The 16,828-nt window shown below is 43.5% G+C and overlaps 5 protein-coding genes and 1 long non-coding RNA gene across 6 annotated transcripts; 3 read left to right on the top strand and 3 right to left on the bottom strand.

The window, feature by feature from the left end:
• Window positions 1-380: 380 nt before the first annotated feature.
• Window positions 381-5,241, bottom strand: LOC6552760. Its single transcript, XM_026983729.1, has 8 exons — window positions 5,064-5,241; window positions 4,489-4,996; window positions 3,105-4,427; window positions 1,635-3,006; window positions 937-1,575; window positions 716-858; window positions 543-648; window positions 381-466 (listed from the first exon to the last, which is right to left on the bottom strand). Coding segments are annotated over exons 1-8 (4,158 nt in total). The 5' UTR covers window positions 5,066-5,241; the 3' UTR covers window positions 381-401.
• Window positions 5,242-5,407: 166 nt separating this feature from the next.
• Window positions 5,408-5,874, top strand: LOC113564838. The gene is made up of 2 exons (XR_003408339.1): window positions 5,408-5,748; window positions 5,838-5,874. It is a non-coding gene; the product is annotated as an uncharacterized LOC113564838 (long non-coding RNA).
• LOC6552761 (protein KRTCAP2 homolog) lies at window positions 5,793-6,460 on the bottom strand. The gene is made up of 2 exons (XM_015154222.2): window positions 6,360-6,460; window positions 5,793-6,303 (listed from the first exon to the last, which is right to left on the bottom strand). Exons 1-2 carry the CDS (start codon window positions 6,430-6,432, stop codon window positions 5,882-5,884), a joined length of 495 nt encoding a protein of 164 aa, XP_015009708.2. The 5' UTR covers window positions 6,433-6,460; the 3' UTR covers window positions 5,793-5,881.
• Window positions 6,461-6,624: 164 nt separating this feature from the next.
• On the top strand, window positions 6,625-7,341 carry LOC6552762 (28S ribosomal protein S18a, mitochondrial). Its single transcript, XM_001980915.3, has 2 exons — window positions 6,625-6,851; window positions 6,936-7,341. Exons 1-2 carry the CDS (start codon window positions 6,755-6,757, stop codon window positions 7,304-7,306), a joined length of 468 nt encoding a protein of 155 aa, XP_001980951.1. The 5' UTR covers window positions 6,625-6,754; the 3' UTR covers window positions 7,307-7,341.
• Window positions 7,342-7,430: 89 nt separating this feature from the next.
• On the top strand, window positions 7,431-9,120 carry LOC6552763 (pachytene checkpoint protein 2 homolog). The gene is made up of 3 exons (XM_001980916.3): window positions 7,431-7,606; window positions 7,661-8,024; window positions 8,149-9,120. The coding sequence occupies exons 1-3, from the start codon at window positions 7,545-7,547 to the stop codon at window positions 8,986-8,988; spliced, it is 1,266 nt and encodes a 421-aa protein (XP_001980952.1). The 5' UTR covers window positions 7,431-7,544; the 3' UTR covers window positions 8,989-9,120.
• A 6,098-nt stretch (window positions 9,121-15,218) lies between these two features.
• Window positions 15,219-16,589, bottom strand: LOC6552845 (putative odorant receptor 85d). Its single transcript, XM_001980917.3, has 3 exons — window positions 15,558-16,589; window positions 15,335-15,490; window positions 15,219-15,275 (listed from the first exon to the last, which is right to left on the bottom strand). Exons 1-3 carry the CDS (start codon window positions 16,581-16,583, stop codon window positions 15,219-15,221), a joined length of 1,239 nt encoding a protein of 412 aa, XP_001980953.1. The 5' UTR covers window positions 16,584-16,589.
• Between the last annotated feature and the right edge of the window lie 239 nt (window positions 16,590-16,828).

The raw sequence follows: 16,828 nt of genomic DNA, 5'->3' as shown, positions 1-16,828 counted from the left end.
GCTTTTTCAAAAATTGCCATACAAAGCAGTCGTGCAGATTGTTTCGAAAGTTGCCTGCTTGTTTGTTCATTCTGGCGTTGTTACCCCTGTTTGCCATTTCGCTTTTGAAGTCTCCAATGACATCCACATCACGGCGAGCAACTGGTGAATTTCAAAGAAAATGGAAATTAAATGAACTTTAAATTCTGAGCAGCTTGGATTGGATTGGGTTGGAAAAACAAACTGCATGGCCACACACGAAGACATTGCGCAGGTCTATCACCTTTGCTACTAAAAATACGTGAAAAAACAAAGTCGGTTTTATGTAAACACCATATATTTTAACAAAATAACCATTTTTTTCTTCGATGAAAACGTAAAAAATATTATTAATACTTAGAATAGAAATTAAAAATCAATTATTAAGTGCGTATACACATCAGCACACTGACTTTATCTATCGCGTTTTGAATACTATACCTAGTGCCTGAAAAGAAAAGAAAAATACAAATATGAAACAATAAATATGTATATTTTTAACTATTATTTTAGTAATATCTTACCCGTATCTATCTCGATCATGTCACCAACACGTAGAACCGCATTGAGTTCTTCATCGTCGCGGACTATGGTGTGCACATTAAATTCGCCATATTGGACAAGGAGTTTCTAGAAACAAAATAGGTTAAGAAATGATTTGCGAAGTATAATAGGAAGAAGCGTATTTATTACTTACAAGAGAATGGACTCTGGCTCGTTTCATGTTACGCTTCTGGTGGGGTTTGAAGCGCATATAACCCAGCATTGCTTTCTCCTTTGTATTGTAGAAAGCGTAGTCAATGCCATCTACCTGGCAGAAGATCAATTCGTTTGCAAGAGCTGGCAAGGAGAAATAGCCAATTATTAATTAATAAGGTCATGCATTAGTTGTGGAATTTATGTGGGCTTTAGACTTACAGACTGTTTCGTTTTTATCCAACATACTTGCACTGGGTGGTGCATCGCCGACGCCTCGCAGCCAATGCATCAGTTGAGTCGAGGCTGCCTCCTGCTCGTCCCTCAGAGGAGTTGAAAATACCACAGGTTCTGGTTCAGCACCCGCACAGGGCGCCTGCTCGCAAGAAACGTCGGGCTCTTTCTGATCACTTGGAAGTGGAGCAACCGAAGATACCATTGGCTGTGGTTCAGGATCAGGCTCCGGCTCCGTATCAGTTTGTACAACTCCAACTCCCTTCTGTGGTCGTCCCCTTTTCTTGGGCACCTTCTCAGTCTCTGCTGCAAGTGCAGTTTCTTCCCACGGCAAGATACTTAGGCCAAGGGATTCTGAATAAGGTGTTCCCTCAGCCAGCTTTTCAGAAATTCGTGGGGTACTGCTGCACAGGGGTCCCCTGTCGTTTGGCAAGTTCTTTTGAACAGTAGACATTGGCTTTTTGGCACTAGCTTTCTTAGTCTTACTCAGATTTTCTTTTTTCGTCTTTGTTATTTTGTTAGGAGGCTTTGTGAAGCCACGCATAAAGTCAAACTTGCTAGGATCCATGGAGTGACACCAACTCATCTGGAGTGGAACTTGACCTCGCTTCGATCGCCGAATACCAGCTGAAGAAACAGAAAATAATAATATAAAAAATAAAGCACCTAATATAAAATATACTTACTTGTATTTAGTTCCTCTGATTCCACCGGAATTTTGGACAGCCTTAGTTTTTCTACCTCAGACTTAAAATTTTTCGATTTCGCTCGTGGTGCTGGGGCCAATGGTTTCTTGAACACTACATCTGTGCTTGGTGCATCCTTGGACCGACTCTTTGGCCTGCTTTGGCTACGCTGCAAAACCTCCAACGCCGATCTACTTGTGCTAGCTACATCGTCGGACAAAAGGTATGATGAATTTTTGCTGGAAACATCACCTGACGTTGTATTAATCGGCGGTGTGGGTGTGTTTACACGAAGGGATTCCATAACATCTGATTTCTCAAAAATTTCTTCCCTTTGATTGCTTTTAGGTACGGATTTTTCTTTCTCAACTGCACTCTGGCTGAAATTCGAGAGGTCCTGGGACTTGGATGAACGATCGGTTAACTGATCATTTCCTTTGCTTTTTGATGCGTTCTGGTGATTACGGTTCTGTTTGTTGGATGACAACTCTAAATCTGTATAGTTTTCTTCAATACATTCAAATGTATGTGATGCCATTGCATCCTTATCGATCTTTCTTTTAGTATCATTTTTATTTTGAGATTTATTTTTATTCGACCCTTTTCCGCATGCTTCATTGTAAATAGGTTCCTTAACGCTGTCATAATCTTCGTTATTTTCGCCCGAAGTTGCAATACTTTTTTCATTATTGAACTTTTGTGCACTCTTTTTGGAGTGTTTCAATTTTTTTCGACTCATTATGCTTGGTTGCTCAGGGTCGTCATGCTCTGGGGACTCACAATGTTTCACTGCGTCACCAGGATTGCTATTTTTCTTTGACGTCCTTGGTCGCTCATCATTTCGCTCCTCTTCTTCAACATATTCGATAGGAGGTGGTACCAGTTCGTTCTCCATCGCCTTTCGTCTATTCGGAGTGGATTGTTGAAGTTGTTTGGCTCTGCAACGCGACCTGCTGGGTCGCTCATCGTGTTCCTTGCCCCCTTCGTACTCCGGTGGAGGTGAAAGAAGGTAATTGTTATTGCCATTTGTGCTTCTGTCCCGTGTATTTACAACGTGCTCTGGTGGCGGAGGAGCAATTTCGATGGTGTCAGTACTTAGACTATCATGGAAATCTGGTGGGGCTGCCATCACAACGTTATCGAAATCAAGTTTTCCGGAGCAACGCAGATTATCCAAAGATTGCGAATAGCGCAGATAAGCAGGAGGTGGCGGAACAATTTGGATGCCCTTGCTTAGTCTTGCTAGTTTTACCGTCGATAATGAATCATCCGAGTCCCCCTTTGTGTAAAGACTACGCTTTCCGCCCTCTGATGATCTGAGTCGAGTTTTTAAAGTCTGGGAGAGGCCCAAATAGTTTATCAGTTCGGTTGTCTGCAAAGGGAATAAAAAAAAGTTTTCTTTATCCTTCATGACTATAAGAGATTTTATCACATTTTGTCATATACAAACGTTACGATGAGATAACTCACCATTGGAGGTTCACGTCGACTACTTCGTGGTCGTCTTCGTCCCTGCGATCGATCACTGCATTTATTTCGTGTTTTTTGCGGGAGTGGTAAATACTCCTCATCTGAATCATCAGAGGACCGATGTTTTGGCAACCCTTCGGCCTCATCCATCAGATTTCTACGAAGAAGCTCCCTCTTAATCTCTTCGTCTAGAATCAGCTTCTCTGAACGACGGTCCCTGTGCCCATTTAAAGGATATATCTCGTTCAACGAGTTGCGCTTGCGCAAATCCAAAATCTCGTAGTTGCTCATGCGGGCCAGCTCGTTGGCGAACTGCTCGCCATTAATAGGTTCACTTGGGGCCTTATTCAGCGGTATAGCAGTCTTTCGCGCCTTAGACTTTTTGGCATTTACCGACCGATGAAGGTTAAGCAAGCGCATAGAACTCTCCTGTGACTCGATAGTAGCTCGAGTCCGATTGTTACTGCGCAAGCGCCGCTGGCGGGTTGTGTTCCCACCCGAAGGAGCTAGATTTAATGGCAGTGTGCTGGGGTGTTCGTCGCTTTCGTCGTCTGTCATTATGGCATGCATATTTTCTACGACCTGCGGAGGTTGTGCAATGGATTTCTGGGTAGAGGCAGCGGCTGGTTGCCTAGGAGAAGACGCAATCGGTGATGAAGATGACGCCGTAACTGGCGCTGTCGGAACAGATTTCATCGGTATAGAGTCTCTCCTTACACTACGATTCGAATTGGATGTGTTTATCACCACAATTGGGCTGCTGGCGTTCTGCGATAGGGTCTGCACCAACTCTCCCAGATCCTGCGGCTGGGTTTCCGGCACTACGAGTTCCGGTTCTGGCTGTGATTGCCAGGCAGGCTCATGGCTTTGCAGCTGTGGCGTTTCCGGAACCACTATCTCCTTATTAAACCGCATTATCTTTAGTTTGCTGGGTGTAGAGGGATGTGATGGCGAAAGAAGCAGCTGGCCTGGAGCAGGGCCCTTTTCCATTGTGTAGGTACGTCGTAGGCCCGCAACGGATGGTGTTGACGGAGAAGTGGGACTCGAGTTCGGTGCCCGTCCAGAATATTCAAGCTGCAGTACATTCTTCTTAAAGGAACTCTGTCGCTCTCTGCAGATTTGTTCAATTTCAGCAACAAGAACGGGGTTCCTGGCAGGTGACTTCACCGTTGTCTGCAGCGGATTTTCCGGCTCTCGTTCTTCTGATAGTTCCTTTGGATTCTCCGCTGGTTTGTCAGTTTCTTCTTTTGCTTTATTTTTAATTTTTTTATTAACTTCCTCTTTTGGTTTCTCTGTGCAAGGTGTGCTGCTTATTTCTGGCAACTAAAAGAGCAATGTTGAAAGTACAAAGATAAAGAATTTCTGGAATCTGTGTTGATCTTACGAAGTTTACAGGACTTGACATGTTGCGGGTCAAGTTTACGGCATCCTCGAACTCTGGAAGCAGTTGGCGTCCACAGCTTCTGGACCGCCGGCGTATGGCATGTCGGCGTAGTTGATCAGATCCCGGTACATTTCCACTGCGGCGCAAGGAACGTCGATGATTTGGCGAAAAAGTGGGCGAGCGAAGCGGAGGGACATTCTCATTGGATGCCTGGTCCACAGGCGGCTCATTGAATTTCTCGGTGGCGGTATTAGGTGCACTGCCCAATTCCCCCAGGGGCTTTATTTCTGGTACATTGGACTGAGTCTTGGGCTGAGACTTCTTGATCAGTGGAACATCGAAATTAAGGTCAAAGTCAAGTTTGAAGTTTCCAAAGAGGTTGTCATTCTGGGCCGGCTTATTCTCGGCAAGCTTGCGCATCATAAAGGCGGCAAAGCGCTCCTTGTCCTTCACCGGCTGGCTGAGTATGTCGTCCAGCTCGAGAGTGTCGTTGTTCTGGTGCTTCGACCTAAAAAATAGTTGTGTGTGTTGGAATTTGGTATGCTTTCTTCCTTTCACTCGTGTTGGCAACTTACATATTTGCAGTAAAAACTTGACTAAAAGATTCTAACCGCTACACTACTAAATTAGAATTAATTTACTTCGCTAAGATTTTACAAAATTTTGAACTACAAAAAAGACGCGACGCCATTCAAGTGGCGTTGCCAGAAACCTCTGAAGGCACGCCTAGGTGCGGTGTTGCCAGAGTGCTTGAATAGACTATCGGAAAATTGCCACTTATAAATCACTAAGTTTCTTTCATAATTATACATAACACTGGGTAAATCCTAATGCATGATACAAAAATTTTGTAAATAGGTGTTATCATATTTCTGTAAAAAATGTTTTTATTCCAAGCGTATTCAATGAAAACAATCACTAAAGCCTCGACTATCTGGCAACTTTTAGGAAATTCATTATTTCTCTACTAAAATATACTAAGCACGTAAAACGCAGACTGGTCACACTATGCCCGCAATTTTTGTGGGCAAAATAAATCCGAAATGTTTGTAGCGAACTAAACCGATTTTTCAGTTATTAAATCATTCGAATTAACTACGGAAAATGCAGTTCGTAAAAACATGGGAGAGCTGCAGTAATACAATTTCCGCAAAAGGCTTGAGAAGAGGACGATGTGAATAAGGTTGGATGAAGAAAACTACTTTGCATCTACGGTTTTGTTCCTGCTGATGGAAAGGATTACGTTATTCTGTGCTAATAGTAAGTAGTATAAGGCTGGCGAACAGTAATAATGCTGGGACCAATTAACATGAGAGTGTCGGTTTATTATTTATTTATATTTAATATAGGTATTCGAATGTTTTGTTAAGAAAGTAAGGACCAGGCGATCGGTTCACTTGAACTTTTTACCGCCCTTCCTCGTCGCAGGAGCATCCACGGTGGGCACCTGAATGGAGTAATACTTCGTGGAGATTCTGTTAAGGAAGTAGAGCCCCACCAGGGAAAAGAGGACACTGGTGGTGGCACAGACACGATGCACGATTCCCGCGGCGGCCACCGTGAGTGAGAGGCAGACCAGGATCTCGGGCAGCAGCTTGGCCTGGAAGTCCTGGCCGAAGACGACCATTTCCGCATTGGAGACGCACGTGAGGCTCAGGATGAACACCCAGGAGAAAAGGTATCCGCCCAAAAGAACCCTTAGCTGCGAGTCGTTGAACCATTCGGAGTAGAAACGTAGTGTGCCAAACAGAACGATGCTCAGGAGGCCCGAGATGATGGAGGACACCACGGTGCTCTTGCTGCTCATTGACGCGGCTGCAATAGTTTGGGTTTTGGTCTCTGTTTGCCATAATTTTCTTGCATTTCCTTACACATATTATTTTTATTACCAGCCGGCGTCTTTGTTATACGTGTAGCGATAATTTTCGTTGATTTTATAATCATCGATCTATCGAATCATCATAGGGATATTCCCATAGATAACAACTAAACAAGGCCATATGCCTTGCAGACTTCGTTACAAGATTCGTTATAAAATATTCAATTAAATTAGTTATACATATCTACGATAATTATAATTAAAATAGCCATCAAAATACATTACAGATATCGTTATTTAAAGAGACATCGATACACTCTTCGATAGGACATATTTAACGTCATTTGAAGTGGCAGCCCTGCGGTTTTCGTGGTGAATGGCCAGCATAGTAATAACATTGCATTTGTGCACAATTTTAATAAATTGTAAATAAAAAACGCCTTCAACATGTCCTCCCTGCTGCAGTGGGCCTCCAGGACAGTCCGAACCTCCATGATCCAGTCGCGTGGCGTGGCTACCACAACGCCAAGGCCTATAAAAGAAAGTGAGTTTCACAGACCTCTGTGAAGTGTTTCATAACCCCTTTAATAAGTGGTCATTCCCAAAACTAAATGAATACCATTTACAGTTCAGGAGAAGCAGGAGAACAGTGTAAAGATCTTCGAGGGCGTTAATGTGGAATCGCCGCGTGCCAACCTGATGCTCAAATCCGCCTGCCAGACCAAATTTTGCCCGGAATGCACTTTGGGCCTGGACATCAAGCACACAGATGTGCTTATTCTTTCGCAGTATGTCCGTTCCGACGGCTGTATGCTGCCCAGAAGGATCACCGGATTGTGCCACCGGCAGCAGAAGAAGATGGGCACTCTAGTGACCATGGCTCAGAAGGCGGGACTGATGCCCAATCTGGCGCCCGAGTGGAGCAAAAGAGATCCCAAGAAGCGCTTCGGGTGGCGCAAGTTTAACAAGTACTTCTTGGAGTCCACGATTAAATACTAGTGTTAAATACAATAAATGTTGTTAATAGAAAGAAATCATTGAGATTTTATTTGATTTCGTCTTAGCAATGTCAGAAAGCAAATTTTTAAATCGAATATTACGATACTTGTGCTTAATATTTTGCAATAGGTTGTAGTGCGCTGTATTTTTTCCGTGTCCAGTTTGGTCACACTACGCTGGCGTCGCTTTTTATAATTTCTTTGTTCCCGCGACTTTTCAAAGCTTCTTCGGTATTAAAATGAGTTTTTTGAGCAATAGCGACACGATTCATGTGGAAGTTTGCCTGCGAGGTAACGATGCGTGAGTATCACCTGTCGTCAGATGGGAATTTCAATTAATTATCTCCATTTTCAGTCGCCCTAATGCACATCAAGCCAATATTGAGAGCGCCCTAAAGGCGCATTTTCAGACGGCAAGAAACTTGCCCAGAAATATCGCATTCCACCCTGATCTGACGCAGGAGTACACTGAACTTGTGCACTCCGTGCTTCTGGAGCGTGACAATGGCGAGACGCAGCCTCTTAAGGCCGACGAGAGAAAATATCGCTTCCATTTCTACGCCACTAGGCCGGAGGAAGCGCAACTTGGTCTCTTTTCAAGCGAAGAAGGTTCCGATGGCATTGATAGCGTCGTGGCAGCTAGTCATGAGCTCCTGCCGGCCGCTCAGTTTGTGGGTCTGTGGGAGAACCTCATCTATGAACCAGGACTCAAGGAAAAGGTGAGAGAGGTCAAATGTGTATGCTAGCATGACTTTCATTGCAGTTTACTTGGCGTACGTATATGTCATAATGACATTCATGTTTTATTGTCTTAGCTGAAATCAAAAAATCAATTTTTTCCAGCTCCTAAAGTTTGCCCTTTCGGCACTGATGTTCTCTCTACACCGTGTGGACACGAATGTAATCGCCTGTAACCGACTTATACTGCTCCACGGACCACCTGGAACAGGAAAAACGAGCCTTTGCAAGGCCTTGGCCCAGAAGTTGGCAATCCGGACCCAAGGAAGCTATGCTTACACCCACCTGGTGGAGATTAACAGCCACAGCCTGTTCTCGAAGTGGTTCTCTGAGAGCGGCAAGCTGGTTGCGCGACTGTTTTACAAGATTGCAGAGCTAGTGTCTGATCAAAACAACCTGGTATGCGTGCTGATTGACGAGGTTGAGTCGCTGGCCTACGCCAGGAGTGCCATGTCTAGTAATGAACCAAGAGACGCCATGCGTGTAGTGAACGCTGTGCTCACCCAGCTGGATGCCATTAAGAGTTGTCCCAATGTTCTAATTCTGGCCACATCTAACCTGGCTCAAAGCATTGATCTGGCCTTCGTGGATCGCGCCGATATCCGACTGTTCATTGGATATCCCGGCATTCCCGCTATCCGAGAAATTTACAAGGGCATGCTGGCTGAGCTAATGTCGGCGGGAGTTCTGCAGCGCGAGGTTCTGGAGGCGGAGGACGCCGGGGAGGGTTTGCTGTCCCAATTGGCTGAGCGCAGCATTGGGTTAAGTGGCCGCACATTGCGAAAGCTGCCTCTTTTGGCCCATGCCCAGTACACCAGCAGCGCTTTGTTCGAGCTGGACCAGAAGATCAGTCTATCGGACTTCCTAGACGCCATGTTGGAGGCTTTGGAGAAGCATTTGGGCGAACAACGCCTGCTGAAACTGGAGTCCATGGAGGAGCTATAGAGCAAGACCGAAACACAGACTGAAAAATGAATTTACTAAACCCACTCTATGTTCATCAAATGCGATACTTTGTAAACTTCAATTTGCTGCTATGAAAAACAATCCGATGCAGAGGCACGGGTCCAATCCGCATTCTGTTTGCTGCCTCGTTTCATTTGCACACGACACAGAGATTTTCCCATTTCTTTATCCGGCTTTTGATGTGAAAATCAAGCGTGAAATCTTGTTATTTGCTTGCTAGCCCCTACATCTACTACCCTTACTCCACCCCCCACATCGATATGTACGGACATCGGACCCTACGCAATTTCAGCACTTGTGCCTCGCCTGTCCTTCACATTGGAGTGCAGGAGTACTCTCAAGTCCGGCACACAACGAAGCTATCGGATGTTGCTGCCCCTGCTGCCGAGTGATGGGGTAAGTTTGGGGGACCAGGACACCCAACTATTGCAGAACCAAGTGACGACTAATCAAATTTTTTGACGATTTGATTCTGTGTTGATGCTGCCTGTTGATCCGTATCATCCATTTGGAAGCCACTCAGTCAATCGCAGTCGTTGCATTAGCTTAGTCGCATAATATGGAAATATGTCAGGTGGAGTGTAAAACCAACACACAGATTTGCCAGATTGAGTCTCTCCATCAACTACTAATTGGCTTGATAAGGATTTATAATAGCTTAGAAGACGGGGTTTGATTGGAAAAGTAGTGTTAATCAAATCAAATTCCGTATATTATATTATTAAAATATTTAAGCTCAACGTGGGCGCACTATTCACTCACTTTTTAAAGGCGTGTTGTTGTGCGGGGTGACTTTAATTAAATCAGGACAAATACCCATCCTTATTTGTTCATTGGAATGGCAAAACAGAGAGTGATTGCGGGGACAGGTGGTGGCAATAAACCAGAAGACAGTAAAATAGACGGGGAAAGGCGCCATCGAATTATGTGAACGGATAGCTGCAGGGCTAATAAAATGTAGATGTGTGCTCAGGAATGGGAAAGTGCGATAAACCAGATTCCTGTTGATGAAAATGTGTGATCCCACCCATTGTCCTCCTGCCAGGACATATAAAATATACGGGGTTTATTAGTCACACGGCTACGAACCCGTATCAGCATCTAAATGGCAAGCTGTTAAAGGAACCTGAAAAGCAATATTTTCTATTTTTATAATGATGAAAGTTCTCTGTATGCCTTTTATTTTCTTACAGTTTCAGATCTTTGACAGTTTTATTTTACTTATCCTAAAAGAGAGTCCAAATCATCGGTTCGGTTGTTGATTCCAACATTTAATGGCGAAACGCGTTGTTTGTCTGCAGCAGTCGTGTGTTACAACTTGTACTTATTGTTTAACGTATTATTTGGGCAGCAAGGACTACATCGCCAGCTATGAATAGACGTTGAATGTGGCATTCAGTGAGCTTCGCATGGTTCCATTTTCCGTATGCAAACAATTGAATATGAGTACAAGTGGGTAAATAGGCAACTAAAAGCATTACAGTTCCTCGCTGCAGGATATTAGCAGTCTAACAATATTGCAGATTTTAAAGTAAAGTTAATTACACATTTAATGTTTATTCGAAGGGTTTGAATAATGGGCACCGAATAAAAACGTATTAAGTAGTAAAACATTAAGCATGCTCGTATTTGAAATGAAGAAAACAAAATTGGTAAAATTGTTTACTATTCTGAGTAAACTTTGAAATAAGTGTGTAATATTTTTCTGGTCGATTTCAATGCCTGAAAGTTGGATCCTGGATCCTGGATCCCCTCCGGAAGTTCCTTCCCTGCACAATCATGCGATTGCATGGAGAATTGAACCATTGATGGTTACGTTTATTTATGTTTTCCTTGCTCTGTATGTTTGTGTGTGTGGATGGTGTGTTTGTGTGTGGGAAGCCTGTAAGCAGCATTTTGCAATTGCATTTCAGCAATATGGAAAATTCCCATTGTTATCCAATGCGACTGCTGTCGATATTGTTGTTCCTCCTGTTTTTCTTTCTTGGGAGCAATTGTTTCTTGTTTATTGTTTGGATTTGTAAGCTTACCGTTTTGCGGCGTTAAGAAATTTAAATTTCCACCCAAGCAACACAACAATAAATGCTTTAATTTTCGCTCGAGCTTTCCCCAGCAACTGGAAAGCTGAAAAACGGATGCATCTGCTATTTGCATTTGCGCAAAATACCTGGGCATACGATGGGACCCAGAATGTGTGATTGTTGTAAGTATGGATTAATATTTCATTGGGGAGTAAATTGCTGTTTACAAGGCAATTAATTTTTGGGCAGCATGTTTGTTATGCAAAATATTGGCTTCCTGACCAACTGGAAACTTAACTCATGTAACTATTCCAATTTGTAAGGTTACTAATTACCTTAATTCAAGAAACCTTATTTAAGTTAGTAATCGTTTAATGCCTATAGTTATAAAACAGAATATGTAACTCAGTCGCGGCTTTTTAAGACCCAAAATTTCGTAATTTGTGCTACACAAAGATGCTCAAGGAGCACCGAATACCCTTTCTGTGTCTCTTAAATTTGGCTGTTCATAACAGTTTTATTCCGGCAAAGTTCGATGCAACTTAGATTTAATTTAAATTTTTGTGGTGGGCTCTGGCGCCAGACAATGTCGATATTGCGAAGCAATATTCCATTCCTCTTTTGCCCACAAAGTGCAGCCGTTGCAAAAATATTCGCGGGCTAAGGAAACTCGAAATTGTTTAGTTATTGAAAAGGGTCGTTAATTATGTATCTTTGGCCAAGAATTTGCTCTGCCAACTTTTGGCCAACCAAAAATAATAGGAAAATATGGCGAAAAGCTCGCGCCAGCCGCAAAATTTTCGAAAAGGAATAACAACAGCGTCGTCCTAAATTTAATTTCACCCGCCACCGAAACGCGGTTTCAATATTTTCAAAGTTCGCATTCTTACAAAAATTTGGAGTAGGGAATTCCAGGGAGTTTGAAAATGGATTGTAAACAGAATCGACTTTCTCAGCACAAGTACGATTACATGTTCGGTGCCTTCTTTTGATCCTTGGCAACCATCGTCAACAAAACTAAGTCAACCCAAGGCATATGTAGTGCAACCAGCACGCAGAGAATGTTCTCAAAACGTGAAAATTGCAATATATTCAGAAAAATATTATTATACGTCTTAGTATAAAAATTCAGGAACTAAGTTTACAAAACCGTGATTAGGCAGCAAATTTTCTAACATTTTACCTTAAAATATATTTGATTGGCGAATCCAAAACTAGGAACTAGCTAAACGCGCCTTCGCATTTGTATGGCGGCGTTTGCGGGTGTGTGTTATTTATGCTCAGAACGTGACTGGAAATATGAAATGCAGCAAATGTGTTTACTTAAATGAAGTGAGTGAAAATTGACAAATACACACACACACACCGAGGCGCACCCACACCAGGACGCTGTAAATGCAGTGCAAGGGCGGCTGGAATAGGAGGCGTGGCCGGGTCACATCGACTAGCGAGCTTAGGGCACATGAGAAATACGCCAAAAATGGCAATGACGCTAATCCCTTAGCCGGTGCATCTCACACACACACACACACACAATGGCCCAAGTACAGTGGGCACTCGTCCAAATCTCCTATCTACAAATCGACTACTACAGGAAGTTGACCCCGAATTACTACATATGGCTCATAGCTCGGACTTTAAAATTGCGATTTCAGGGTAGATATCTCTACAATTTGCGGCTTTTTATATGCATTTGAACTATTTCAAGATTACACATGTCATGCTATAAGGTGACCCAGATCAAAACTTTAAGGGCCCTTAAATGTTTTAGGGCTTCGATTGTATTACAAAACTTGTGGCTTGATTTTCTGTTAATCTGCACTTTTGGAATTTTGAAAGTTTATATTTCAGTTAGCATGTTCCGACTGTGTGGCAGAATTGGACCAGCACACACTCTGCGGAAATATGTCAAATTCAATAACAGCCAAGTGACGTGCTTCCTGGTCCGCACTCCTTGGATCCCCCATGTTCAGGATAAATCTGACGATGGAGAAGATGGAGCACCGACTGGCGCCAAAACTCTGGACAATGGTAGCCAACTCTATTCCCCACTTACAACCGCTCGTCCCCCTGATGGTCGTGCAACATGCCCATTCTACTGGCCTTATAAAAATGTACGATTTTTCTTCATTTGATGAAACGAAATACAATTTCTCAACGAGCAACGCAACTGAACGCAAAAAAGTTGGTTGCAATTGCAATTTTCTTGCCAAATCAGCGCACGCTGCTCGCTATATATTGACATTTTTAAAAGCCAATATTTCTCCGACTTGCAGACCCATTGGGTTTCTTTTCCCGCGGAGAAGAAACACACACAAAGTACGTCCAAAGTTGGGTGCCCGGATTAATTTATTTGACTTCGGTAATGTATAAATAAATATAAATGGAATGAGGCCCATGCAACAAATAACCAGTTGCAGAATAAAAACTGGAACAACGCAAAAGTTTAAATTAATGACAAGAGTGCTCTTAAATTCTTAGAAGTGGCCCATTCTGAACTGTATCTTAAATACCACTTAATTAGCTTATTCCGAGCATCCCGCAGCATATAATTGCAAGAAATATTTACTCAAAACTTAACTCTATGGTCGAGAGTGGGGTCTATTTTAGCCATTGGCCACCTGCAACGCCCTCTAATTAGCTGAGGTTGCCGGCTTGCTCCACCTTTTTCTGGGCACTGCCATTTGAGTCGCTGCAATTACACTGATTAATGGCGGCTTGGCACCCACTAAGAATGCCTGCGGTTGCCAGCCCCAATCACACACCCCGTTCTAAATACTTGCTGCATAGTGTGAATAAGAAACCAGTGAACTGGCAATGACAGTCGAAAGGAAACTTTTTACTCGCTCAACTCTGCCCGCCGAAAACTGCCAACGCAAATGAAATTAGTCGAAACTATTTGGGCATTTCCGTGGCAATGAGGCGGGTCATCCCATCCACCCATCCACTCCCGATTTCCATAGGCATCGACATCCGCATCCTCAACCGATTTTACATTCACACTGGCCTGGCAAAGTCAAGTTCGTGACGCGCGTTATTTGTAATTATATTGGGGCGGGCCCCACGGGCCACACCTAATTCTTGCACTGAGGAAAAAATTACTATAAAAAGTAACATATCGAACTCGCAAATTCCAAATGTTTCCAGTTTCTTTTAGCTTTTTTCCCTCAAAAAGACGTTTGATATGGCACATATTTATTTTGCACAAAGACTCTTTATTTGAAGTCCAGTTGTTTGCTGTTTAGATGCCATCCTGCCAGACAAGTTCCAATTTTGTTTCCATTTGGTCATGAGCCCACTTTTTTCCTTGCCTCCTTTTTTTTTTAGTAATTTTAATTGAAAAAATTCTTCAATTTTGCCATCCATCTGACTGGCAGGTTGGTCCTGGTCCTGGCCAGCTTTCCAGCTTTCTTCTATCGGTCGACAGCCGTAGAAATGTAATTAGCCTGGCCCAAACCCCTCCCGCCCGCAAATCCGCCGACTGTTGTCTGTTTGTGTCAACTTTTCAATTAAATATTCATAAAAAAATGCAATTTGCCAGCCACTTCGCTGGGCGGAAAGATATTTCGAAATTACTTTTAAGTGCTGCATAAGGTCACGCAGCGTGTCTAAATGGGGATTATACGATTGATTTGAAAAAAGGATGGATTCTAAATGGTAATAAAAAAGGGAAAATTTCTTTGCTGAGCAGTAAAATTATTCCTAATTTGAAGTCCCTGTTTTTTTTTTTTACTAAGATTAGTGTTCAAGTGTTGATCCAGAACTTTATTACGCCTGATCTCGGTTACCCAACGAATCTGGCGCTTTGGGTAAATTAAGTATTCGGGAGATCTCTAATTAAATTTGTCTGGAGTGCGAAACTCAGGTGAATTGCAAGGGTTACGGGGAAGTTGCCAATTGTAAAGGCAGCAGTGATTTCTCTGGCATCTGGCATTGGCACTGGCCCTTTGTGCAAACGAAATGGCGATAATTAATCATTTCTATGGCGGTTAGTTGACCGCTCTTCGATTTGTTCCATGACCTGCGAATCGCGGTAATCATTTCAACTACTACTTTAATTAAAATCCACAGCACTCTACGGCAAACGGCGTAAGTTATTGGCTGGCGATGATTTGCTCCTTTTAGCCACACAATGTCACAGCCACACGATGTTGGCCGTTAAATTGTGGCTATAATCACAAATGCCAGCTAATTCACGTACATTGTGCGCAAGAGGGCAAAGAATTTGTACGAGAGCTGCAAAAGCTGCCAGAAATGGATTAATCGAAATTAAATCGAATTAAAAACGAGCTTTTCTTTCTTACATCCGTTACGGTGACCAGTGAGACGTTCAGGAACCTTGTGGCCTTAAGGCGACTCGGCTGCTGCGCCCTCTTAACAATCAGGATCAGCATTTTACGATACCGCAGATCAGCCTGGAACCAATCGTGGTTGTAGACCGCCTGCCCAATCTGCTCACTCTGAGTATTATATATACAATTTTAAAAAAATTATAAAAAATTTAGGATAGAATGGTATAGAACTTACCGCATCCACGAGCCTTTGAGCATGGGTGGCAATCATGAAGACCTGAACCATTGCACAAAATAGGAAGAGGACGAGCATTACCAGGTTGTCGATCTTGCTGCCGATGGTCATCTGGAAGCCCACAAAGCAGATGATAAAGGACGAGGACACGAAGTTGGACAGCAGCGATACGCCGAAGATGTCATTGATGTCCTGGCAGAGCTGGATCAACCTCTGGTGATAGGCCACCGTCGACTGGAGGAACTCCAAGTCCCGCTGGTATGGGGCAATGCCCGCAACATGACACTCGATGTGAGCGGAAAGTCGGATGAAGTGCATCACCACCAGAGTGACCAGGGCGCACATCAACATGTCCGCTGCTAGCTGACCGGACAGACAAGCCTGACCACCGATATTCTGCGAGATGTACATGAAATAGTAGCTAAATCCAGTACTCCAATCCCAGGGAACCCAGCAGTAGTAGGGCAGCATCCTCTCGAATTGACGTATTCCCAGCCAGAAATCACAGACCAGATAGTACACCGCCCAGTAGAGGTTGTACGTCCAGATCAGCACCAGATGCATTCCGAAGTAAAATTTGCTATATCGGCTATAGCCACTCAGATGAACCTCCATGTCATAGGGCTCTTGTTGATCCAAGCGTTTCGGATGCAGTTCTCCCAAGCGGCTGACGACTTTGGTGAGTCTCTTTTTTTGTCGCGAAATGTACCAGATTTTAAGGTCCCCCACGATGACAAATCCAATGAACGACAGATTCATGGTGGCCTCCAGAAAATTGCTACCCTTGCCGATAGCCAGGAAAACGTATATCACTTCCGAAAAGAGCACTGCATTCAGGTTGACCATCTGGGCAATGAAAGTCCAGTGGAGCAGGACATCCTTCCACTTTTGACTATACTTGTGATCGTAGGCCTGCATTCCAATTGATAAGTAGAATGCATTGGCATACTTCAGAAAGCTCTCCAATGGAATGGCCTTCTGTTTTTTCTGCTCCCTGGCACTTTGAGTATCCTTCTTAGCCGACATGTTGTAATTGGTAATTTTCCGAGTCGCTGGTCCGCTTTTTATATCCCGAAATTAATGTGGAGCCGGAGCACGGAGCACGGAGCACGGAGCCAAGACCCCAGCGATGTCGATGATTTAATAATTTACTATTGCCACACACAGTGGACAATTGTCACGCCCACTTGATTAGCATGTACACGGCGAGCATCTCTCAATTAGGGCGTTGTGAACCCGTCAGTTGGTCGTCCAGGGGCGTGGCTAATTGG

The sequence above is a fragment of the Drosophila erecta genome, unplaced genomic scaffold, assembly GCF_003286155.1.
Source record: "Drosophila erecta strain 14021-0224.00,06,07 unplaced genomic scaffold, DereRS2 tig00000000-arrow-pilon, whole genome shotgun sequence".
Taxonomy (NCBI): Eukaryota; Metazoa; Arthropoda; class Insecta; order Diptera; family Drosophilidae; genus Drosophila; species Drosophila erecta.
Note: the sequence above shows the minus strand (reverse complement) of the source record. Positions and strands in the feature narration are given on the sequence as shown.